The 27,034-nt window shown below is 34.7% G+C and overlaps 3 protein-coding genes and 2 long non-coding RNA genes across 6 annotated transcripts in view; 1 reads left to right on the forward strand and 4 right to left on the reverse strand.

Annotated features, from left to right (window-relative positions):
• LOC149481902 (phospholipid-transporting ATPase ABCA3-like) overlaps window positions 1–2,051 on the forward strand; it is a 38,745-nt gene extending 36,694 nt beyond the window's left edge. For both annotated transcript variants that reach the window (XM_089705048.1, XM_089705049.1), the window contains exon 32: window positions 201–2,051. In XM_089705048.1, coding sequence (XP_089561174.1) covers window positions 201–380 — 180 coding nt within the window. In that variant the 3' untranslated portion in view covers window positions 381–2,051. The remainder of the gene's footprint in view (window positions 1–200) is intronic.
• Window positions 1,935–26,779, reverse strand: LOC149481903 (uncharacterized). Its single transcript, XR_016316819.1, has 3 exons — window positions 26,309–26,779; window positions 2,875–3,360; window positions 1,935–2,042 (listed from the first exon to the last, which is right to left on the reverse strand). It is a non-coding gene; the product is annotated as an uncharacterized LOC149481903 (long non-coding RNA).
• Window positions 4,216–5,596, reverse strand: LOC149481904 (UMP-CMP kinase-like). Its single transcript, XM_089705084.1, has one exon. The coding sequence runs from the start codon at window positions 5,480–5,482 to the stop codon at window positions 4,838–4,840; it is 645 nt and encodes a 214-aa protein (XP_089561210.1). The 5' UTR covers window positions 5,483–5,596; the 3' UTR covers window positions 4,216–4,837.
• Window positions 11,279–12,001, reverse strand: LOC149481905 (uncharacterized). The gene is made up of 2 exons (XR_016316818.1): window positions 11,628–12,001; window positions 11,279–11,374 (listed from the first exon to the last, which is right to left on the reverse strand). It is a non-coding gene; the product is annotated as an uncharacterized LOC149481905 (long non-coding RNA).
• On the reverse strand, window positions 12,972–26,210 carry eEF2 (eukaryotic translation elongation factor 2). The gene is made up of 15 exons (XM_089705050.1): window positions 26,056–26,210; window positions 25,513–25,727; window positions 24,805–24,998; window positions 24,283–24,480; window positions 22,558–22,693; window positions 20,970–21,192; window positions 19,631–19,777; window positions 18,648–18,809; window positions 17,625–17,789; window positions 17,275–17,466; window positions 16,469–16,648; window positions 15,569–15,858; window positions 15,103–15,205; window positions 13,766–14,023; window positions 12,972–13,241 (listed from the first exon to the last, which is right to left on the reverse strand). The coding sequence occupies exons 1-15, from the start codon at window positions 26,056–26,058 to the stop codon at window positions 13,173–13,175; spliced, it is 2,535 nt and encodes an 844-aa protein (XP_089561176.1). The 5' UTR covers window positions 26,059–26,210; the 3' UTR covers window positions 12,972–13,172.
• Window positions 26,780–27,034: the final 255 nt, after the last annotated feature.

Below are 27,034 nucleotides of genomic sequence, written 5' to 3' on the forward strand. Positions count from 1 at the left end.
CCATTTTAATGCAGATTGTTGTTTTTTTTTCTTTCTTGACCGTTAAAAAACTGTATCTGAAAGTAGATTAAGTAAAATGTCTATCGCTCATACGAGTAATATATTACAGCAAAATCGTATATTGGAAATCATGAATACGTTTTGTGTCTAATTAGTAATAAAATTTTAAAGCTTAATTTATTTTACTACATTCCTTACAGACAATGCTCCACTACCACATAAACGACACGCTACGGTACAGTGAGCTATTCACAGAATTGGAAGCACTCAGAGAGCAATATCCCTCCCTTCTAGAAGATTACTCCGTCACGGAGACAACCCTGGAAGAGGTATTCCTATCTTTCGCTAAGGAACAGCACAGTGATGATTCTCCGGCTTAGGAAAAAGGTGGCACTTTATAAAATAGCACTTTTAATAATTGGAATGTTCTAAAACAGCCTTTCCCAACCTGGGGCCCGCGAGCATATCCTAAGGGTCCGCAGACAAATCAAGAAATATACGAAAGCCTTAGTGACCAGACTTTGCATTTTTCAGTTTCAAGGTGGAATAATTTGTCAAGTGATGGGTAGCTAGGCTATTTCATACAAAATCACTGCATGCGTTAAATCAATTTATAAAATAATATAGAATGACCTATGTGAGTACTGCGAATAAGGTTTTTTAGGGGTCCGCGAATCATGATGAATTGGCGCTAAGGGTCCGCCTTTGCAAAAAATTTGGAAAGGCTGTTCTAGAATACCACATTTTTCTACATAATGTATATACCTACTGCGGTTCTGCGTTAGCACTCCGGGTACAATAACTATAGGACTATAGGACACCGTCACAAAACCATCATTTTCGTATTCTTCGAAATCCTGGAAAAAGTTCTAGAAGATTTGAGAATTTTGGTCTTTATATGGCTTGGAACTATTCCAGAATGTTGGTTTTTATGTATGTTATAGAACAATTCCGTAGTTATTTTTCATGTTTATAGTTATTCGGCATAGAATTTTCCAGATATTTGTGTTTATATGTTATGGATGAAATGCTTGATTATTTATCAACTGTTTTGCTGTGGTATAGTTTCTAGAAAGTGTTGTTAAGTTACTGCAAGTGTTTATTTATTTGAGGAACCTCAAGCATTATAATAAGAATATTTTCTAAAATGATAATATTCTACGCGCTATTTACAAAAAGAGATATCTGTTTGTCTATTGTGTGGCTTTAAATAGTTGAGAACAATATTTTGTTGTTAAAAGCCTCAAAAGTCATAACATTCACAAATTTAATTCGAACATCAATTATCTGTATTTTGTATTTTTACTTTTTGTCATTAAAAATTGAATCTCAGTTATTGTTAATTAAAGTGAGTTTAAATTTCCACACAATATATTTTAACTGGAAATCTTGTTGGCAACTATTACGAATTTATTTATTTGAATTTATTAGGTTTATTGTATCATATTATTGCGTTTACTATGATGTGTGAAAGATATTTTCCAGAATTTTTTGTAAAAATTAAATTCTGTCGAATTCAAATTGAATTACTAAATTTTAACAACGCTAAGTGCTTTTCTTATATTATAATCGTGTGCCTCTTAATACGTAGGTACATTCGTTTATGGATAAACGTATTACTTAATTGTAATTTAATGTTAAAAGTCACTTTAAACTAGCATTTGGTGTTGTGATATTGTACTGGTTGATATTAAATATTATATTTTGTATATAATGTATCCTTTTGATGCTAGTAGGGACTATTCTTTTCTAAACTGTATAATATGAACGTAGACCGTGTGTAGTTACAAAAAAAAGAAAATATTGGTGGAGATTTTCATGGCATAGCTCGATGCTTTTTCTATTATAAAATATGAAAAAATAAACATTAATATTTTACTTAAATTTTGAATTATTGAAGGGCGAAAATAAAACCATTACATAATTATGTTCATACCATTTATTTAACTATTTATTATTTTAACTCGGTATTATTTTATACTAAACAGTATTTTAATACTTCTAATTTTAAGAACAAATTAGAAGAATTACTCGAGAAAATACTACTTGCTTAGATTATGGATTGGTCTCCGCGCGCGCGCTACAACTAGATGCCGCTTGCGTACTTGAAAAATGCGGCAACTTTTAGTACGCCGAATTCGGCGTACCCGAGCCAGTCGTGTCACAAGCATTGTGTGGAGAGGGCATACCGATAGTTTTTGAAGATTTTGGACAAAACCCGAAGTAAAATGTCTGTTTGTGCCATAAAACTGTGTAAAAAAAATATAACAAAAAATAAGTGAGACACTGGGATCACGTACGATCAGGAATAATCGTATTATTCGAAATTTCACCTGTACTTTAAAAATGTTGTTTACGAAAATACGACGCCATCCAGTGTTGCCGTACTGCATATCCCAAAAAATACACATGGTTAAGGAAATCTTTTAGCAATAATTTGAACTTATTCATAATGTTTTTTTCAATACTATTACTAACGCATATATAAAAAAGGATAATTATAACAATAATTTATTTCTGTTTAACCATGTTTAACTGACTCATATGTTATTTTTTTTATTACCGCTTTTTACTTTTAAGTTTTAAACAACCTTTGTGGCATCGCAAGTGGATTTGAGTCGCATGTTCATGGGTTCGATTCCCGGCAAGGCCAAGATGAAAAAAAAATATTTTTCAAACTTCAGCCCATTACCCATTTATGAGGTAAAATTTATGTAGCTGGCAGTACAATTCTTCACACACACTAGCGTCCTTACAAATTGCCTTACACACACTACAGAACTGAGTTGCCGCACTCACGGAGCTATTGTTTTTAGGTGAGGCGGTATCTAGTCGTAGCGCGCGCGCGGAGACCAATCCTTAATCTATGACTACTTGCTTACTAATTAATAAAAATACTTACCTACTAGATATGTAAAACTGGGTCAAAACCGATATAATTACAAATATGCGCCATGGATAACAAATTAATTAATTGAATGTAGGTTTATGATATAGTATAATATATAAATTCCAATTAGTTTTAATGTTATGATTTTTTCTTATGAATAGAACAACGGTACGCAAATCACTGAAAAACGAGGCAATTGTGTAGAATATTAAAAACTAGATTAACTTTTTTTTTATTATTTCTCGATTCAACTTCGAATTTAAAAGTGCCTATTTCTGTTAGGGAGATGAAATCTCAGAATAAATGTGTAAAATACATTCTCAAGATATTATTAATTTTGTAACATCCTTGTATGATAATGTAATTCTGGTAAAAAACAAAATTCCGGAATTCCCATTTTACTAAGAAGTCTTTATTTTTAATAAGTTTTGAGGCAGCTTACCCAGAAAGAGAAACTTCATTCCGTATAGCTATGCAACTCTTAATATATAAGTATTTTCCGTTAAGTATTATTTATTTTTTTCTTTTGTACAAAAGCACTTCCCACAGATATTTAAGTGATATGTAATTATGCACCATTTAAAAGCACTGCCATTTATTTACTGACTAGCTATGTATTGTTGCATCTAATAAATTATAGAAAATTACTGTTTAAGTTATTGTTACCATATACATATACATTGTAATCAAAATATCTCAGAAGTAAGAACTTGTATTTTTTTTCATTTGTTTCCTCAGAACTTGTGTAATGAATATGAAAGTTTGATAACAGATTGTGATACATTTTACAACAGCATTACAGCTAAGTTAGTTATGTTTAAGTAAATAAAATTTAGTACCATCACAAATTTTAAGCAGCCATACTTTGTAAGTTCATTCATTGTATAACACTTTAAAATATTATCGAAATTGTATTATTTAAAGATTTTTTTAAGTACTTAAGGCATTGCAGATTTTATAAATAAGTAGTATTATGTACTGAATATTGTACCTAAAATGTAAAGACTGTATTTAATCTGCTTTTAATAAATGTTATATGCTTGTAGTCTGTCGTTTCATTTCCATACCTATATCCTATTTTTACACATCTATGCTTAATATTATAAAGCTGAAGTTTGTTTGTTTAAGCGCGCGAATCTCAGGAACTATGGGTCCGATTTGAAAAATTCTTTCAGTGTTAGATAGCCCAGTTATTGAAGAAGGCTATCGGCTATATATCAACAAGACCAACAGGAGCGAAGCAATGCGGGTAAAACCGCGGAGCACAGCTAGTTAACATAGATAACTTTACAAACATTGTCATCATGATAGAAATAAAAGATTAATTGTTCAACATAAATCTTTATTTACATATCATACATGTTGTATAAATTAAAAAATAAAAACAGCAAAAGAAAATTATCAAATAGCAGAATTATAAAACAGTCATATATATAAGTTAACCCCACTTTGCTGATTCAAAATTGTAGAAATTAAAATTGGTATCAATTATACTGATAAGTTTCAATGAAATATTTATCGTGAGTAGTTATCATATTAAATCAAATGATATCATTCATAAAGACCCAAGTCATAATACTAAATTGACATTACCTTGGATTATGTTCAATAACTTCTAATCCTATGGCACATATTTAATGAAATAAGTTAGAATGTTACTTATAGGGGCAACACAAATGACCTTTAAACAGACAATGCAATTTAAATGCTATTACAATGAAGGTTACCGACCAGGCAAGAGCCTTCTCAACCTTGCTTAAATACATTCACATTATTACATAAAATTAAGCTCTATCTAAGCTGCATCAGTAAATTCTAATGTAAACCCAATCATTTACATGCCTATTTATATTTCTTTGGAGAAAAAATTAGCTACTATTAATCTATTGTAATTTTAAGATACAATCAAATGATGCCGCATATTCTACACATTGACTTACACATAAATTACTTAATTTCTATACTCTGTACATTAAGTGCATTGAAGCACTTCTTGACATCTTCGAATACTTCCTGTGGGCTCGTTTCCGCATTCACCCTGCGAACTAGACCCTTTTGATCATAATGGTTAATAATTGGCATGGTATCATTCAAATAGGTATTAAATCTTTTCTTTAGACTCTCTAGATTATCGTCAGAGCGGCCGCTACCAGCGGCTCCTCGTCCCAGACACCTTTCCGTACATAAATCTCGGGAACACTCGAAAAACAATACAAAGAGAAGTTTCGTCTTATCAGACATCACACGCTCCCAACCATCTAAATTGTCTTTATTTCGTGGAAAACCATCAATAAGGAACCGTGTCTTACCAGATTTCGTCATAGCCTTGTGTATTAACGAACACGTAACCTCAACCGGTACGATCTCACCGTTCCGGATCTTTTCCTCGATCATCTCGCCATATTCTGAACCAGGCCTTTGACGCTCCTCACGCAACAGATCACCAGCAGAAAGGTGCACGAAATCGAATTCCTTCGAAATAAATGTACACTGTGTGCCCTTGCCGGCTCCAGGAGCACCCAAAACGAAAACAACTTCAGGAACCATCTTTTTAATGTAACTACTCAGCGGACGAAAGAGTCGATCCCACATGAAATGTATACGAAGACTGAATCGAAAATGAAATATTTTAATTGAATAACTTTATCGCAAAAAACATGCGCGCAATTATGACCTTGGTGTATTCGATAGATGCTGACATTGACAGATTTTGACATTGTAGCTGTAGGCTGTGCTATTCATACAGATTATTCTGTAACAGCTTCTTAATTTCCTATCTAGCTTCGTACATCTTGGTACAAACAATAGAAAGGCTACATATTGATTATTTATTTTTTTATCCGTTTAATTCCTGGCAAAGCCGGAATGAGGGCCTGTACCAACTTTCCGCCAGTGGCTTCGCCCGCATAGTCAAAGAAAACCCGCATAGTTCCCGTTCCCGTACTATTTCATATCCTATGTCCTTTCTCAGGTCTCAAGCTTTTGAAGCAAGTTCAGCCCCCGCAGAGTGAGCAGACAAAATTCTAAAAACTATATTTTTTGCCATCGCTACCTAGCGCTAAGGCCGCCATATTTTGTATATATACTTGTCTCTGTGTCTTTCTGTATTTTATGTAAATCTTGTGTGTGCAATAAAAAAACTATCTATCTATCTCTTATCTATCTAGTTTTGACTTTCCTTGTGTCCCTTCGTCCAGCATACTCACCACAACTCACCATGGAATCCTGATATTTCATGAATGTCAAAAAACTGTTCTGAAATAGTGCTAAATAGTGCCCAAAGGAAAAAAATAGTGCTCTTGTACTTGCGAAGTTATAGCCATAGTTCGATGAGTATGCTGGACGAAGGTTTCGCCCAGCATACTCACCTCCGTCCGGAGAATCTGTATACGCTTCAAACATAATTCATACTTCAAAAAATAGTTCCCAAATAGTGCCAAACGGTGCCCAAAAAGAAAAAACAGTGCTCGAATAACTTCGGAGTTATAGGCTTCGTTCAGTGAGTATGCTGGGCGTAGGTTCTACGCCCAGCATACTCACCTCAGTGCGCGAATATCGAACGAGCTATAGGTATAATTTACGTCTCAAAAAATTGTACTTGAAATAGTGCCCAATATCAGTCCAATTTTTGCTTGACTTTTGACTTAGAAAACCATTAAATTTTAATGTAAACTTCTACATACTAACGTAAAATGGGGTACAGTCGTCGACACATGTTTTTGGACAAAAATATTAAACTTTCTAATTGTAGACTTCATGTTATTGGAAATAATTATGGTATTTTCTCACATGTCAAAAACTTTCGATTAAATGCATTATTATATATTTATAAATAATAATAAATGAATGAAACTTTAAGCGTAAATGAAGTCTATTACTTCAATGCATTGTGTGTTTGTCTGAATAAAAACAGTCATTTGCAGCCAATAAAATTAATATCTTGAAAAATTGTAAAAAGGAAATTATACAGTTTCTTTTTGTATATATGTTGCAGGCAAAACTTATAACCAGTCAAAACTAGTACTGTGACATAGTTATACAAATTTTTAAAACTCTTTCCAATAGTTTCATCAATGAAAGGTTTAGCAATAAAAAACATTTTTAATTACTTACGTTATTTATTACTATTTAAAGGGCCAAAGTAATCAGAATTCTAGTTAACTAGTTCACAGCTTTTGTTAACATTCATAATATAATCAATGTAAATAGAAAAAATTGTAGTTTTAATATTGTATATAATATACATATAAAAAAATGTTTAGCGTCGCGGGGTGTGCGTTACCCAGGCAAAATGTTTTGCTTTAGAGAGATGAGACTTAAACAAATAATTAGTGTATCATGAGGAGCAATTTGTTTACTAATAGCAAAATTTGTTTGAATTGTAGTTTTTAAGTTATTTAAGAAAAACAAATTTTGCTGGAGTAACGTTTGAAACGTTACCCAGGCAAAATCGTCTTTCAAAAATTAGTTTCAGCACGGAACCAAATACATGAATAGATAGCTTTTGTTGAGTAGTAAATGTTTATAAATAGCAAAATTTGTGTGTGGTATAGTTCTTTAGTTATTTAAGATTTTGCTGCGGTAACGTTTTGGGATTTCCCAGATCTCGAAAACGGCTCAACGCAGAAGTTTGAAAAAAATACCAATAAAAGACCTTAATTTGTTTAAATTTGTTTAATCATTAGTTTTTGATTTGGTTGACGTAAACCAATGTAATTAAATGGTTTCAAAAATCAGAAGAAGCGGGTTTACATGTAAACCAATACACTTATAACCAAATAAACAGCTGTAAAAAATACCCGTGGTTCGACGCTTGTTTACAGCAGACATTTTAGATTTCATACTTTACACGTTAAGAAGATAAAAACAAATTTGATTTATTTTAGACTGGTCGTACTTTAGCGATCGAATACGCAGTTCCCATAACATTAAGAAACATGGCATACTTTAAACAAATTAAAATGATTCATGAAAATTCTTTCCTGTTAATTTCAGCCTTGAATTACGGCTCTAATGAAAGTTATCTCAAAAACAAGAATATGTCAGCAATTCTCTAATAAGCCGACCAAATTGAAAAGGTCACGTAAAAGCGACTGCACCGTACGTACGGGTAATCTTCGCAAATTAGCAGCTTGGTAACCGATGTTTTGTACAGTTAAGCAGAAAAACGTTATTCGTGAAGCCGATTTTTTAATATTTTTTAAGTGCAGTACCATATTACACAATTTTTACTAGTTAATAAAAGTGTAATATTATCATAGTGTATAATTTATAGTGTGATTTAAAACAATACAAACATATTTACATGTAGCTATATTTTTAGTACTTAATTTGTTGTTTCTGTTAAACCAAATGATTATGAGTGATATTAGTAGTTATTAATGATAAAAACTGTACTGTTTCCTATATTTTTAAATAGGTACATAAGTGTAAAAGTTGTTTATTTTTTATATAATTGTTGGAAGATTTTTATTATATTGTTGTTTTCTCATTTAAAAGTTTTGTGATTATATACATTTTTTATAGAATATGCTCGAAACCGTCCCTCATAAGGGCAAGAAATATAGGCAAGCCGATAATACATATTTTGTAAAAAAAAACATTAAATGTGCTTTGCACATTACACACACAACGCCGACTCAATTCCAACTCAAGTCACACTGTGGTATTGAAATATGAGCTTTATGTCGTGTTACTTAGAGTGGATATTTCAACATTAAGTTAAAAGAAGGTTACGACGCTTTGACAATGATTGGTTCACGGGTTATCCACCTGTGGCAGTCACATGTAATGTTAAAATATTCACTCTAAGTAACACGTAACAAAACTCAAAAATGTTGATGCTAAGGCAAAGCAATACATATAATTTGTATGAGACTGATTTTTTAAATAAAAATAATGAATCTTAACCATTTTATTATTTTAACTAACCTGACCAGAAAACTTTTGTATTCAACTGTACTAACAAAACATCTATATTATCCTGTTCATTTCAGATGGTTGCGCTTATGTATGGTGCGGTCGCTTTTATGTGACCTTTTCAATTTGGTCGGCTCATTAGAGAATTGCTGACATAATCTTGTTTTTGAGATAACTTTCATTAGAGCCGTAATTCAAAGCTGCAATTAACAGGAAGGAATTTTCAGGAATCATTTTAATTTGTTTAAAGTATGCCATGTTTCTTAATGTTATGGGAACTGCGTATTTGATCGCTAAAGTACGACCAGTCTAAAATAAATCAAATTTGTTTTTATCTTCTTAATGTGTAAAGTATGAAATCTAATATTTCTGATGTAAACAAGCGTCGAACCACGGGTATTTTTTACAGCTGTTTATTTGGTTATAAGTGTATTGGTTTACTTGCAAACCCGTTTCTTCTGATTTTTGAAACCATTTAATTACATTGGTTTACGTCAACCAAATCAAAAACTAATGATTAAACAAATTTAAACAAATTGAGGTCTTTTATTGGTATTTTTTTCAAACTTCTGCGTTGAGCCGTTTTCGAGATCTGGGAAATCCCAAAACGTTACCGCAGCAAAATCTTAAATAACTAAAGAACTATACCACACACAAATTTTGCTATTTATAAACATTTACTACGCAACAAAAGCTATCTATTCATGTATTTGGTTCCGTGCTGAAACTAATTTTTGAAAGACGATTTTGCCTGGGTAACGTTTCAAACGTTACTCCAGCAAAATTTGTTTTTCTTAAATAACTTAAAAACTACAATTCAAACAAATTTTGCTATTAGTAAACAAATTGCTCCTCATGATACACTAATTATTTGTTTAAGTCTCATCTCTCTAAAGCAAAACATTTTGCCTGGGTAACGCACACCGTCGCGGGCGCCGCGCGTCGTAAGCCCCATACCTATTGACCGTACGTGCATCCATTACTGCCACACTATATTGAACTTTATCACATGAGGAATACAGGTCAATTCCGTAAACGTTGTGGTACCGTCCTTGATCCGGAAAATGATTATTTTGAATAATTTTGTCAGTTGTAATGTAAGCATTAATAACAGCAACTTTATTTTTCATGCATGATTTACTTCATTTGATATCTTAATCCTTCAAGCGCCGTGATCTAGACAAATATATAAAATCATTGTTCCTAGCTACCGGGGTCCCATGCGACGCGCGAAGGCTTAATCATATTATTATAAAGTATTATTAAAATAATGTGTAATTAATAATATTGCGATTCTAAAGTAAATACTCCCTTACATAGACAATATAACAAAACAAATAATTTACACAAGACAAAAATTGTTAGAAAGAAAGTTAATAATATTGTATTCGACTGTACTCAATGTAATGTATGTAGAAGTTTACAATCAAATTTAATGGTTTTCTAGGTCAAAAGTCAAGCAAAAATTGGACTGATATTGGGCACTATTTCAAGCACAATTTTTTGAGACGTAAATTGTTCCTATAGCTCGTTCGATATTCGCGCACTGAGGTGAGTATGCTGGGCGTAGAACCTACGCCCAGCATACTCACTGAACGAAGCCTGTAACTCCGAAGTTATTCGAGCACTGTTTTTTCTTTTTGGGCACCGTTTGGCACTATTTGGGAACTATTTTTTGAAGTATGAATTATGTTTGAAGCGTATACAGATTCTCCGGACGGAGGTGAGTATGCTGGGCGAAACCTTCGTCCAGCATACTCATCGAACTATGGCTATAACTTCGCAAGTACAAGAGCACTATTTTTTTCCTTTGGGCACTATTTAGCACTATTTCAGAACAGTTTTTTGACATTCATGAAATATCAGGATTCCATGGTGAGTTGTGGTGAGTATGCTGGACGAAGGGACACCTTTCCTTCGGTTCTATTGTGGTTCTATTATATGTATAGATACTAAGGCTAGATTGCACCATGTTACTTTAGCAATAACAAACATAGTAAAGTCAAACGGTAAGAGAAAATGAGTTGCGCCATTGGACAATTTTAATTTTAACACTAACTATAACCGCTTGTTTCGTCGGTTAAAGCTATTGTTAACGTTAAAAACTGTCAGAAGCACTAAATTTAAAAAGAGATGCGATTTGAATTGAGACCTTGAACTTTATACTAAAAAAAATTAGATAAAAATACGATGATGTTCGCTGTCACTGTAAGACACCGATACTGTTAAATTTGACTTTGATTCTATAGGATTTCGTGTATAGATCAACACTAGATTGTCCAAATAATAACAAGACTTCAAAATTAAACGTGTTGAATTGACTAATTTGGTTGTTCACTAAGAAATTGTAACCAGCTTATAATTCACAATCCATTTTATTAAAATATATTGATAAGATTTATAATATGTATGAAGGATTAATTAAGCGATTTCCGCCTCAGCATTGAATAAAAATAAAACCACTGTAGATTAAAGAAAAATATTTCTTTTATTTCTTTAAAAATCCATTGAATTTTTGTAGGTCCTGTAGGTTGTAGGTCGCGTTCTCGTCCTATTCACGTACATCTGTAAGAAAAAATACAAAAATTAACATCAGAAAATATCCTCCCTTCCCCTATAGCTATAATAATTACTTATAAAAAATCAGAAATTTGTAAAGTATTTCCTCAATGAAATTCAGAACAGGTCTGTGATTAATCATCATTTAAGTATCGGCTAGATAGACAAAACAGCTATATCAGTTAAAAATTTAATTGCTTGTATATTGTACTGGTGAAATAATGTTTCTTTTTTATTATTATAAATAAAATATACATACCATATTTATTCGAGAGTTTCAACACTGCAGAAGGCGATGGTTTAGTTGTAAGTTTGTAACCCAATCTAGAAAAGAAAAAGATGTTTAAAAATCTGTCTCATTTCACAATATTTTTAAATTTTATTATGAAAATTCAGTCCTGTTGAGCTTTGAAACTGTCATTGTTAATCGAGATCAAAGTTATCATCATATTTTTTCGTATTTATCATATAATTTACTTAGTTATTGAAGTTTTTTTCAAAATCAAAATCAATTTAACTTTATGTGTAACAATGGTTGACTTATTTAAGTTTAGATTCTTTTGTCTGCTAAATAAATACTGGTAAGATAAAATTAACGTGGGATGTTATTCCTAATTTAACAGTAATACGGAATATTCAATAGTTAATCTTACATTTCATGCATTAGTTTCTTCTTTCTTCATATTATAATAATTTCAAGGCGAATATCCCCTTTCGTATTATTTGGAATTATCCCGATTCTGTAACAAAATAAATAAACTCATTAACAAATTGTCCATAACAGAAATCCATAAGGACTTAAAAGAAAATACTTCAGTCCTGTTGAGCTTATGTAACCATCACGCTGGCATCTGGCATAGGTTTGTCATCATAGAAACAATTTCAGATGTTTAAAATCTATTTTATAATAATTCGTACTAATCTACTATATAAAAATAAGTCGGGTTTTCCTTCCTGACGCTATAACTCCAGAACGCACGAACCGATTTCCACGGTTTTGCATTCGTTGGAAAGGTCTCGGGCTCCGTGAGTTTTATAGCAAAGAAAAGGTGTCTCTGGTGGCGAAACGGAGTTCGCCCGGTTTGCTAGTTATTTATAAATATAAGTCATAATAATTATAAAAAACTCACCTTTAAATTTCGAGACCAAGATTTGTGAATCTTTTGTATATCATATGCAATAATGTTGTACCTAAAACAATATAAAATTATTATTAGTATGTGTGCATTTTATAGGTAAGAAATAAAATGTTTTAAAGTAATCAGGTAAAGTATTATAGTTGTCCTCATTTATATCAGAACAGGTCTGTGTTTTGATCATCATTTTAACAAATGTTTAAAACTTCTAAAACAAACATTTCATCAAAAGAAATTATGCCCTAAGTATGCTGATTCTATTAATTTTCATACAAAAAAAAACAAGATTTTTACTTGAGTATAAAAATACAAATCATACTTACATTAAACAAACTGGTCACTAGCATCTGCAAATAAAAAAAACTAATTAAAATCAAATCAACCCTCGAATCATACACCATTCCAACAAATTAAAACTCACCTTGTCAACTCCAAGACACATACATAAGATAAATGAAACACAGCGGTACAATAGAAAAATTATAATTTAAAAATTAATTACAGTATAATAATGGTGTCCAGATGTTCGGTCCTACATAACAGTATGGGTATATTATACTTTGTTAGATATCACATGTTCGCGCGGTCGTGGAAACAAAACGTTAGCGTGAGGCGCTCATAATACATATGTTACAGTATTGATATTATTTGATATTTAGCTACGGCGTTTACAATTTGTCCAAGTATGACGTTAAGTCTGGCAGACCCTCCTTGAGTCCTTTCCTTTTCCTTGTTTCCTGCAAGTAAACATTGAATATTTAGTTGAGGATTATAAGCTATAGTTAATAACAAGGACGAAATAATTATGTTCTTTTCCTTATAAATTTACTGAATAAGATGTCTAAACATAGAAATAAGACATTAATATATTTTTATTGATATTTGTATCGTGTTGTCCGTAGCATGCAGTCCTGGGACATAAGGATAGCGGTCCTGTGCAGCGTTTGGAACAACTCGAGCTGCTCTGCTTCCGGCTGAGCCGCAGCCCTCACGGCGGGAGAGAGCTCGCGCTAAGGCACGGCGCGGGAGCCGGAAGGGGAACAATAAATGAAATATGTTATTTAAAATACATAATTTAATCAAGCACACCTTAATTATTTGTGTCAATTATTAAATTATAATGGAATAAAGTTATGCAGCGTCATTACAAACATCATTTTAAATCATCCAAACAAGAATAAACTCAACTCTATATTACATTGTATGTGTGTGTATCTGTGGCGTCAAATGAGAACACAACTGTACATTAAATTGTACGTACCTGCACTACAGCGTACGGCTTGGATCCAGCCTCGCACGGGTCACCCGGCAGCACCTGCCAGTGGTCGAACACGCACTGCGGGAAGGCCTGGCCGCCTGTGTTGGAGCGCAGGTCGGCCGTGAAGCCGAACGACTCGTTGACCGGCAAGTAGGCCTTCACCACGAACATCGGAGTGCCCGCCACTTGGGTCTCCTCGAACACGTGCCCGCGCCGTCTGTTCAGCACGCCGTAGATACCGCCCACCGCCACCTCGGGACACTAGTGCACAAATACAAGTTTTATAAACATTTTCACAACTCAATTTATTTTGCTACCAACACACGCTAAAAAAATAACATGACTACTTAATATTGTATCACGGCTGTAAAAAAATAAAATTCTAAAATAAGCGACTTCTACTGAATAGAAATTTTTTTGTCAACATTCTAGGCATTTTGTGTAGCTCAAGGTAAGATACCAAGAATATACACAATGTGCTCATAGTTAAAATTAATTATAATGAAAACTTTACTCTAATGTAATCTTCTAGTAAATGTAAAGTGTAAAATACTTATGAATGAAATGAAATAATTTGAAATGAAATTAATATAAAGAATAAAATATGAATCCTTTTTTACTTAGACTCATACTCATGCTAATACAAATTCTACTAAGGGATAAACCAACCATAAAGGCATAAATCATGCTCTACATTGGATTGCCAATTTAATATTTGTTATAATTTAGTGTGACTGTTAGCTCCCCTATTCAGGCAAGGATAAGGTGGGTCGATGCCAAAACAAAGAACTATTGCTGTGCCACGCGTCGGAAGGGCGGACGGGCTCAGTGCGGCCCGTCAGCTTAGGAAACACGTGGGGGGCATGCGTGTAAACCCAAGAAGCTTATATCTAACTAGCCGTCCGCCCCGGCTTCGCCCGTGGTACATATTTCGCAATAAAAAGTAGCCTATGTTCTTCCTCAGGGTCTAAAGATTATCTGTGCCAAATTTCATCAAAATCGGTCCAGTAGTTTATGCGTGAAAACCATCCATACATACATACAAACCTAACCTCTTTATAATATTAGTATAGAAGTATAGATTAGTATAGATACACTGGAGATTTCAGTATGAACATTAACTTGTAACAAGAAAATATGACCTTGAATGACGCCTGTATGTTTTTTTATCCCTTTCACACCTAACTTGGTACTGAGTACTGAACATTCAGGTATTTCAAAAAAAGAGTATAAAATATGGACAAAATCTGATCTGCTTGAAATTTATTTCACTTCTAGCAAATCTTCTTGCTTTCAAGTTAACAATTTCAAAAGGTTTTTAAGGTTATTATATCACATACCTGGATTTCACACAAATATACGGGCTCCATAAGCCTGGGCGCGGCTGTCAACAGACACGCGTACAGGCATCTCCTGGTTGTTGGAATGATTTGACCGCCACCTCTGTTCACAACAAAAATAATAATTAGTTTCCAATACAATTAAAATTAATATTTGAACTAAGTAAACCATACAAAACTATTACATTAAATTTCAACAGCTTTTTGAAGTGAAAACTTCTTTAGCGGCGTTGAGCACTTTTTCTGTAATGGCTATAAAATCTTAAACTCGCGTCAGGACACGTGACCTGATCGAAAAAGCGTAAGACGGATACCATTCCAAAATATCAAACATGCTCAACGTTAATAATCAATTTATTCATGTTTAATAGTAACCCTATATCCACAATTACTTTTTGACAATTTTTTCATGTCTTTACCCTTCTACTAAATATCAAAGTTTCCAACTATTTTACGCGCAACCCACCTGTGGATAGCATCCGTGTGGAGGGTGACATCATAGATGTTGAAGCGCACTCCTCTCAAGTTCTCCTCAGCCATGACTCCCTCCTTGGCGGCCCACTGGAAGCCAGCGACCACAGAGTCCTTGATCTCGTTCAGGTACTGCACTCCCTTGGTACAGTCCACCAGGATATTGGGGCCGGTGCCCTCGGGACCGAAGCACCAGATCTTACGGGCTTCGGTCACGTCGTACTCGTACTTCTCCCCGAGGTAACGGGCACGGGTCTTGAAGTCGTCACGTGGGTTCACTTTGCCCTGTTGATGTGGATGAATTAAATATTTAAGTGTCATTTTATAGTATTCAAGTCCATATGGACAGTTTCGTATTAAACGTGTGGAGAAATTAATGTGTGTTACATAAGCCTAAGATGTTTAATCTTCTTAAACTGATATTTAAGCTAGAAAAATTTGTATCGTGTTGTCCGTAGCATACAGTCCTGGGACATAAGGATAGCGGTCCTGTGCAGCGTTTGGAACAACTCGAGCTGCTCTGCTTCCGGCTGAGCCGCAGCCCTCACGGCGGGAGAGAGCTCGCGCTAAGGCACGGCGCGGGAGCCGGAAGGGTAGTTCAAAAAGTACTTTATTCCATAGATATAAACTATCTAAGCACTGATGCATTAATTAAAAGCATTTTCTTACACTATTATGAGATTCATTTTCTTTTACATTTTCATGCAGCATGATTATCATAATGGAAATTAGCTAGTTTCTACCAGTGTATAGAGAACTTAATAGTTAATTACATTTTCAATTTTGAATGTCATATGACGATCTAAATTTTAAATTCCTAGATAAAGAACTTCACTACGAAAAATACTTGACATTCCTATTTCCTACTATCAAGTAAATTTGAATAGAAACTCACGTCATCAATGTCCTCAGCCAGACCGTCGGGCATGGGGCAGGCCTTCATGAACAGCCTGTTGTGCTTGTTGGGCGACTTGGACAGGCACATCTGGTTCGACTCCTCGGCGACCGTCTCACGGTACGACACTACCGGGTCGGATTTCTTGATTGGAATGCATGCATGGTCCTCTTCCAAGTCCTAAAAACATAAATAATAAGTTATTTGTAGAATATTATTAGGATTTAGTGATAAGGGCCGATTTTTCAATGCTTGGATAAAACTTATCCGTCCAATAAAGTATTACACGTTAATATTAAAATGTCACGTAAACTGTCAAATATGGGCAATTAGAATACGTTTTTAAAATGGTAGTTTATCTGAAAGTAATTACACTTTAAAAAAAAATGTTGTGTGGTTTTATGAAACCACGGTAAAAGTGAAACTGTTCGAACGGTTCCGAACACTACTTTGTGTAGCGCATGTCGCGTGACGGTCGGCTGCCGAGTAGGTATACCTACTCGGCAGCCGCGATACAAGCGACATGCGCTACACAGACCCAAAAGTTTGAGACAATGTAATAAAAGTTTCACTTTAATAAAACTGGAGTTCTACTACTGATCAAGAATGAAATCTTTAAATATGATAGCTATAAGAAAGATTGTTTTGGAAATCTAATTTGTTCCTAAAACATAATGTTAAGCCAATACAAAAACTGCTTTTACAAAAATTCCATGAAATTTATTGTTTATGCACAACAGCTTACCTTGAGACAGATCTCAAGATGCAGCTCCCATGAAATTTATTATTTATGCACAACAGCTTACCTTGAGACAGATCTCAAGATGCAGCTCCCCAGCGCCGGCAACAATGTGCTCGCCCGACTCCTCGTTGATGCACTGCACCATGGGGTCCGACTTGGCCAGACGCTTGAGCCCCTCCACCAGCTTGGGCAGGTCGGCGGGGTTCTTGGGCTCCACGGCCACGCGCACTACTGGCGACACGCTGAACTTCATCACCTGGACAGATAATACTTTAGTTAGTTATTTCAAATTTAAAGTTTATTGTAACATTTGTGTACAATATTTTGTACATTCCACATTTTTTTTTTATATGTAATAATTATGTATAATAACTACATGTTTTAAATAATTATGGACCATTTCAAACTACATACCTTCATGTTGTGTGCGTTCTTATAGGTGGTAATTGTTCCGGTCTTGACGAGGAACTGGTCGACACCGACCAGACCGCAGATGTTACCAGAGGGCACGTCCTCAATGGCCTCAACATAACGTCCCATCATGAGGATGGTACGCTGGATGGTCTTCTCGTACACATCCTGTGAAAATTTATAATATTATAATAACTCGTATTAAAAGTAGGACCCTACCTGGTCCAAGCAGGATTGGGAAATTTATCATTGATCAATCTTAAAGCGGCCTCTCTGCTCGAGCCGTTAACGGCTGTGCGACGTACACGGACTGCTCGAGCGGTCGGTCGTTGACTGCTCGAGTCGCCCGTGTACGGCCGCTCTAAGTGTGTAATAATAGAATACAAAGTAATAATATTTGTGAATGTGTTTCAAAAAAATGTTTCGTGTTATCCGTAGCATGCAGTCCTGGGACATAAGGATAGCGGTCCTGTGCAGCGTTTGGAACAACTCGAGCTGCTCTGCTTCCGGCTGAGCCGCAGCCCTCACGGCGGGAGAGAGCTCGCGCTAAGGCACGGCGCGGAGCCGGAAGGGTTAAGACTAAGAGCGTATACGCACTATGCGGGTAGCCGCATTGCGGGTAGCCGTCCGGCTGACCGCAAGCACAATTATGTACGTAATACATATTCATTTCTATGCGCACTGTGCGGTCTGCGGTAGCCGCATCGCAGTGCGCATAGAAATGAATATTACGTACATAATTGTGCTTGCGGTCAGCCGGACGGCTACCCGCAATGCGGCTACCCGCATAGTGCGTATACGCTCTTAAGAGTAAATGAAATATGTTCTTTAAAATAATTTAATCAAATACCATAATTATATGTGGAAAAAGAAATGTGCTTGATATACTGCATTAAGATTTTAAATTTGTTGTGTACCTGAACTCAATGTTTAAATAATTAAATCGAGACAAGTACATTCCCATTCAAGCAATATGTAGTTTTCATAAAAGTATACTTTGCTTTTTAATAGTTTAAACAATATTACCTCCTTCTTTCCCGGCTGGAAGTTGGGTCCCATGATGCGGGCCTTCTGTCCAGTGATGACCTTGCCGGAGAACACACGACCGAACGCGTAGAAACGTCCCTTGTCAGAGGTCGGCACCATCTTGCTCACGTACATCATGAGGGGCGCTTCGGGGTCGCAGTTCTGTGTTAACATTATTATTTATTAGTAAACCAGATTTCCGCCCGCGGCTTCGCCCGCGTTTTCAAAGAAAAACTCGCATAGTTCCCGTTCCCGTGGGATTTCCGGGATAAAACCTATCCTATGTGTTATTCCAAGTTACCCTCTATATGTGTGCTAAATTTCATTGTAATCGGTTCAGTAGTTTTAACGTGAAAGAGTAACAAACATCCATACACCCATACAAACTTTCGCATTTATAATATTAGTAGGATGTGTAATATATAGCACCATAAAATAAATATATAAGACTGGCTGTTTAGTGAAGTTAAATATAAACTGTAAAATAATTGTGAAGCAATAACTATTAATAAGAATTGGAAATAAATGTTTCAATCAATTTTGGGATCATATGCTATGAGAGCCTATGACCAATTCCAGAAAGAAATACTGTAAGTCCACTTTGACACCCAGAAAGTTATTGAATAGACAACTGGCAACACTTGGGACTAATTTTATTACAATCATTTAACTTCAACAACCTATATTTATTTATATTTACCTAATTATTCTTTTGTCATTCTTCTATAAACAAGGCTATATTTTAATATCTAAGTTTTTTGACGTGATGTTTGGTGACATGTTCAGAAACTTGTGTCACACCAAAACCTCACGAGCGCGATCGCAGGTATAACGAGAGAGAGACGGACCGATCTCCCGTCTCATCTCGAGCGCTGCCACCAATAAGACGTTATCACGTAAACATCTCGATCGTAAACCTACTTTACGTTTGTTTGTAACCAATTTTTTTTAAATATTTTTTAATTTCTTTTAATTCCACATACCTTGATACCAATAGCGGCCTCATCGTCATGGGGTCCCTCGTACAACATCTCCATACGGTACTTCTGCGCCACCACGGGGGATGGCAAGTGGATGGCAATCATCTGCAGCAGAGCCTCTCCGGCCGGCAACCAGCTACGCATGACAACCTGCACGAAATAGAATTAAAATTTAAATATATGAAGACGCGATTTTATTAGTGTAATGTAGGCGCTAGACATGTGATCAAATACGCAAATACCTACAAAGTCGCGAAGTGTGGCACTGACATTTGCCTATTTGTTCAAAGTTTGAACACATATTTGAAGTTTGCCGAGTCGAGTCGGTTTTTCTGCGAACATCAAAGTAATCAAACTTCAAAGTTGCTTCAAAGTTTGTGCGCCCTGCCACACTTGTTGCGTGTGCGCCGCTGATCGGAGCAGTTGTATGCAATAGTTAATCTGTGAGTGGTATTTTGAGCGTCAATAATGGAGTGGAGTAATGACGCAGTAATAGAATTATTTATTGAGCTACTTCAAACAAAAAAATTAAAGGCACTCAAATAAAACAGTCTGACGGAGTCATCAAAATCGTCGTCTATTCTGTGAGCCATCTTTGCGGTAACTGTGCCCGTAAATCATTTGAAATACAAGTCTAGCCGGATACATTTGTGCATATAAAGTTTGATCGAAGTTTTGAAAATGTGTGCTCAAACTTTGATCCCCATGTCTGGCGCCGGCTTTAAGGATAGTAAGTTATAAAAGCCATTGATATTAAAAAAGAGTGTGTGCCGTGCACACGTGTCAGAAGGGAAGCTTCTTTGACAAGATTCAAAAATCGTCGCTTTACTCCATGACGCGACGGTTTTACCATTACGCGACCTTGACAGTTTACTCTCAACGCGCAAAATTATTGTTGAAAAACTATTATTATGTAGGTGGAAAAATGTATCAATCAATTTTGGGGTCATAAACCATAAGAGCTTATGGCCAATTCCAGAAAGAAAAATGCTGTAAGTCCTCTTTGACGCCCAGAAGTTTATAAAGTACACAACTGGCAACACTTGGGACTATGTTATCATGTTCACAAAATGAATACTAAATCAATGTTTATCTTTCCTCGCAATGCTTAAATGAAATTTCAACATTAATAGTATTAACAAGTGTTCTAATAAAATCTTTTACTAATAATACAGCCAGTGTAATTTATATCAAAGTGGAAACAACTCGATAGCATACTTCACAAATAAATAGATATATCCTGTTTTTCTGTAATGATACAAGAAATATACGACAATTTTTTATCTATTACTTAACAAAAATACTATTTACTAAATAATATTATCAAATAGTGAAAACTGACCTTGAGGAGGGCTTTGCCATCCTTGTCGGCATCTTCGTGCTTGATGGTGACACCAATCTTCTTGAGGAGAGAGTCGATCTCCTCCTTGCGGAAGTTCATGATGGCGTCAAACACCTTGTAGATGGGGTCAAGCACATACATACAGAAGGAACGCTTGTTCTCATTGTCCTTTTGCTTGGCCCACTTCTTGGTCTGGGGGTTGAAGAAGTTCTCTCCCCATAGTCTGGTGGCAATAGATTGCATTTAATTATGGGATGTCATAGTCAAATGTTTTGGGCATGACTATGTTATAACTTTTTCCGTAATTATTAATATCGTATATTCATATTGTATTGCGTGATATGTAGGTAATAAAGTATAAAGAAAGACACTAAATTTGACTACAGATAAATTTTAATACTTTCCATGTTTGTAACGGTAATTTACGAAAATATGTTCGATAAATGCATGTATCTAAGTTTTCGTTGCAAAATGCCCACAGGGACACCTTACCAATCTGAACAAAGAGTTAATGTCCGTCCTTGTCTGCCACTGGTGTATAGCACTAAAATCTTTACCCAGTATCAATTGGGACGAATATTCATGTACAATTAAAATCAATTTCGAATTATTATTCGATTTATATCGAATTAATATTTTTAATTGTAAATCAAATGTTAACTATTCTATTCATATTTATCAAAACCTAAGAGTGATGTATCATGTTTTATTAACGTATTCAAAATCAAATATCATCATTTATCAACCGAAATTGCCTTCGTCATAGTAGCGTTATTCAAAGTTATATGACGTCAAGCAAAATCTCCTACGTCATCGTAGCTAAGAACTAATCTAGACCGCCCCGACGCCACCTACGCAAGCAACCTTTACGTGAATGTGCTAAAAATAGGTAAAGGTCAGACTATTATTGATAAGCTCTCTATTCTTGGACGTAAATTAAATTTATCTAAGAAGTGTTTTAAACTGTATCAGAAAGAAAGAAAGAAAGAAAGAAAATGTTTATTTAATGTCAGATTCACAAGAATAGTGCGAAAACAATTTTAAATTAATATAATACATAATATACTTTTTGAAGGGCTATCTAATATTTTAAATCTTTCTTAGACGATCTTTTAATAGATATAAAATATTGCAATTAGCGCAACGAATGCAGCTAGTTGCATAACATAACGCGCCCCAAAGTATTGATCTCTTGCAGGGCTGGCATGTCTGAGTGCACCCGTTTTCTCACATCTAGGTATTGAGGTCAACAGACTGTCGCCCTTATGCACTACCGTACGATCGAATGACTGCGACGAAATAGGAAAATTGCAACAAATTAATCTTATTGCAAGAATTATATAAGTATGTGTAATGAAGCTTTTAAAAAACACGAAAATCATATTTTGCTGAAATTAGCGCTGTTTTTTTCCTTACTATCGTCCTGTCGTGATATCGTGATAATATGTAAGATAATGTATTGCGACATATTTACAAAATCATATTTCTGCAATATAATCGTTTAACACAAGTAATGATCAAATGCAGTTGGCAAAATCTTACCTTTTCAAACCTAACAAAATTCATACATTTAAATATTAAATCTCACCTGTTCATAAGCTTGACAAGATCAATCTTGAACTTGTCGGCATACATCTCGGAGAACTGTTTGAGCGTGAAGGCCCAGCCGTGGAGACCGGACCCGAAACCGACGGAACCCTTGCTGGGGTCCACGCGGACCTCACCTATGAGAATTAGTCGCTATTTTATTTATCTTTATCCTTATTATTATTATAAATTGAAAAGTATGTTGTTTTTATTTATGTCACGTCGCATCAATACGATTTATTTTGTACTAGTGGTCCGCCCCGGCTTCGCCCGTGGTACATATTTCGCAATAAAAGGTAGCCTATGTCCTTTCTCGGGTATCAAAATATCTCCATACCAAATTTCATGCAAAATGGTTTAGTAGTTTAGGCGTGATTGAGTAACAGACAGACAGACAGAGTTACTTTCGCATTTATAATATTAGTATGGATTACTTTTGTTGCCCATCGGAATATGCCAATCATTATTAAATTATAATTTATTTAGATACCTTCCTATGAGAATAATATTTTAAAGACTAATTTGTAGTGACTGAAATGCAAGCAATTTCATGCTTCAATACAATTACTGTCTTATGTAGTTATGATGAAGATCATTAATAAGTATGTTTAGAATTTAATTTTAAATTATTTTACGTATATTCGTTTAATACTGAATATGAAAATATTTTATTAAAAAAAACACGCATCATCCATTGTTGTTACATTTTACAATCTCAAGCTTCACACGTGAACGTTATCGCTTTCACGGCGACTGCCACGTGTTCGAATTACATATTTACGAAAATTCGAAATACATTTTTATACAAATTTATTATTATTATGAAAAAGAAATGGCAAGTCATTCTCAAAGAAAAATCATTTACATGCCCTGAAAGTTTTATGATACCATATTCTTTTATAGAAGACAAAAAATACTAATTAATTACCATTGCACTATTTAATGATAATAATTACGTAAAAATTAACATGTTATTATCAACACGTGACTCTCGGCCGTAACGACTTTTCTCAATGTCAGGTCAATGACTTCAACCATCGGCTGTAAGTCAGCCATATAAAGATTAAGAAATTTGACTGACTGAATTCTACAATTCAATCTTTTTTTTTTTAGTTACAAAAAGAATAAAAGTGAGAATGTTATAGCATTTTGATTATTTATATTGATAAAATCCTACCATTCTTTTTGCACATTCTTATCTCATGATTACTTATCTGTTTACAATTTTATACAAAATTATGAAAGAAATGCAAATTCATTATGAATTATTATGTCCATTGTATTATAAGAAAGAAATATCACAACATATTGAATATTTTATTAACTCTTAGCCTTTATTATGAATTTTTATGAATTATTATGAAAAAGAAATGGCAAGTGATTCTCAAAGAAAAATCATTTACATGCCCTGAAAGTTTTATGACACCATAATCTTTTATAGAAGACAAAAAATACTTATTGTTCTCAAGGAGGAGACATCATTACTTGTGTATTGAAGGATCAAACAATTAAATTGTTTCGATAATATTTCAAATAAATAATTTCGATAGCTGATTGTGTTATACTAATTGCAAAATTGTTATTTCTCATATGTGTAAAAGATCATTGTATTGTTCTTGTTTATTTTATGAGATAAATAAAGTTCTTTAAACCGATAAATAAAGTTCTTTAAACCAAAATTTTAGCTCAATTTAGTACATATTTATTAAAAATGTGTATATCTTACCCATGGGACCACCATCGTCGTTGTAGGTGGCGATAATAACGTTAACGTTTTCAACAATACGCTGGAAGGTCTGGTAGAGCTCCTCAGCCTCCAACTGCAACTCGAGAAGGGCGCGGTCCATCTTGTTCATGAACAGAATGGGCTTAATGCGCTCAGCAATGGCTTGACGGAGCACAGTCTCAGTCTGTACGCACACACCTAGGGAACAAAGGAGCCTGATTGAATTTAAAGTGCTTTTTTTAACTAATTTAGTGGCACTATACTTCACATTTTTATGATGTCATTATTACTCATTATAGTAAACTAGCGGTCCGCCCCGGCTTCGCCCGTGGTACATATTTCGCAATAAAAGGTAGCCTATGTTCTTTCTCAGGGTCTAAAGATTGATTATCTGTGCCAAATTTCATCAAAATTGGTCCAGTAGTTTAAGCGTGAAAACCATACATACATACAAACCTTTCCTCTTTATAATACTAGTATAGATTTTAGATATTAATCAAGAAGAAATAAAATCAGACTTACCAGATACACAGTCTACTACGACCAAGGCACCGTCAGTGACTCGGAGGGCGGCTGTCACTTCAGACGAGAAGTCAACGTGTCCGGGCGAGTCAATCAAGTTGATCAAGAAACCCTTTTCAGTCTTCTCACGTTGGTCTGGGTTTGTAATGAACACCAAGTCTTTCTCTTCCAGCTCGAAGTACATAGAAATAGCGCTGTGGACAAATACTATTGTTCAGTTTCGGTATTTTGCAGAAAATTTTTCTTCATTGTGAAAATAGTCATCAGATGGCCGTTCTGAAGAATCCTCAAGGAATTTCGGATTTAAATGGTAAGAACAATCATCATGTAAGTATTAATTTACTTTACCAATCACTACATAACTGGTGAAAGGTAATTTGGAAAACAGCAAAAATATTTGCTTTTAGTAGAAATTCAATACTTACTGCAAAAATCTTTATTTTGAAATTAATACGGAAATATTTAAATAAATTTGATTACATTACCTAACAATAATAATAAAAAACATTGTTTCGAGTGCATGGTGCAATCTTGCCGAGTTCGATATTGTGCAAGATTTGCGAAATTACGAGCGAAAAAATAATAAACATCCGTAAACACCATGTGTAATAACCTCTAAAATTACATACAAAGAACCATGGGGGTGTTCGTGAAGTTATAGGTTATGGAGAAAGTGCAGCCATATTGCATAAAGAAAGTGCAACTTACGTGGATTTGATGGTGATACATCTGTCTTGCTCGTCTTTCCTGGTGTCCGTGAAACGTGTCTCTCCGGCTCTCGCACCAGCGATGATACCGGCTTTTGACACCAGCGAGTCTGTGAGTGTGGACTTGCCGTGGTCGACGTGGGCAATGACGGACATGTTGCGGATATTCCGCTTCTTGTCCATCATCCCACGGATTTCGTCTACTGTGAAATTCACCTGCACAGAAAAGACCACTTAACATCTTGGACGACATTTCTCTCAAAAAAGCAACTACTAGAATTAATTCTCACGGGCACACTGATTTTCTAATAATCGGAACATTGTAGAGCACTTTAAAATAAGAATTTAAAGGCTCCTAAGGTTTTCTCACAACACTATCACTGAGACACTTTGAAAACGTCATCCGAGTACAAAGAAGATCGACGTGATTGAACTAAGTTTTTAACTTTATTTTTCACAAAATACACGAAAATATAGACGCCAAGCATTAGCACGAATAATCCGCTGCACTTTTTTAATCACTATTATGATTTTCCGTACTCACCATATTGGATGGTTTTTGATTTTCCTTTCAAATAAATAAACTACCATACGCCAACAATGGCGTACGCTTGAAAAAGAACCCTTTTCCACTTCGTAGGCCGGATGTGCCCACTAGTCGTCAAATGTGGCATGAACCAGAGACAAAAATGTAGATGTGTTACCAGTTTCGTTTTGCCAATGTCAGTACAAACAAAGGTAAAATAATCAAAAATAAGAATATTAATTATTTTAAATTATTACTTATATGCATGGACGTATAAAAAAAGACGGACGGTATATCGCCTAAACATTGAGTGAAGCCTAGTAATGGCGGCGAAACATCCATGTGTGCGTGCCATGTTGCCATGGCAACAGCTGTCCTGATGACAATTGCAATGGCGGCTGTATTTTTTTCTATAAATTTTGCCGTAATAATTTTGTCATTAAAACATAAAAGAAATAACTTGCTTCCCTGTGGAATGTAATCCCTTGTGTTTTGTTATTTAAAATTGTACTGTTGCGACACCATTTAACCACGCAAGACGGCATTTTAAATATTTTTTGTGAAACAGTGACGCAGTTAATCAGTCGGTAGTTCACGACGTAATGGCGGCCGACTAGCTTACTATGGTGAGAGTGTGTGCGTGTTTATTGTCTTTACACGATCGCTAGCTTACTATGGTGGCTTCACGTTGTTTGTTCGTAATACGGCGTCCGTCTTTTTTATACGTCCATGCTTATATGTATGTATATTTTGTTTCCATTGTTTTCCTTAAATTCATACATTACATTATATTTATTGAGCTATTAATGTATAACAATTTTTATTTCTCTGGTTATTATTTTTAAAAATATCAAACATAAAACAACTCCATTGCGTTTTTTGCTGCACACACAGAGCTGCACAGCAAGTTGAAGTAGAAATTAAAATTGGCAAAAAGCATGGAAGTATGACTACATTTCTGTGGCAAAAAGCTTTTGCTCGTTGCCATAAAGAAAAA

This window comes from Colias philodice, chromosome 16, assembly GCF_061535455.1.
Source record: "Colias philodice isolate Cphi_HAF_F1 chromosome 16, ilColPhil1 Martin Lab GWU primary, whole genome shotgun sequence".
Lineage (NCBI taxonomy): Eukaryota > Metazoa > Arthropoda > Insecta > Lepidoptera > Pieridae > Colias > Colias philodice.

Excerpts from the sequence above, each read along its gene's own strand:
- eEF2 (XM_089705050.1), bottom strand. Across the intron at positions 22,694-24,282 it reads CGACGATGGTGGTCCCATGG|GTGAGGTCCGCGTGGACCCC; the intron begins GTAAGATATACA and ends TAATTCTCATAG. Across the intron at positions 19,778-20,969 it reads ATGGCAAAGCCCTCCTCAAG|GTTGTCATGCGTAGCTGGTT; the intron begins GTCAGTTTTCAC and ends TATTTCGTGCAG.
- LOC149481904 (XM_089705084.1), bottom strand. The coding sequence starts at position 5,482 with ATGTGGGATCGACTCTTTCGTCCGCTGAGTAGTTACATTAAAAAGATG.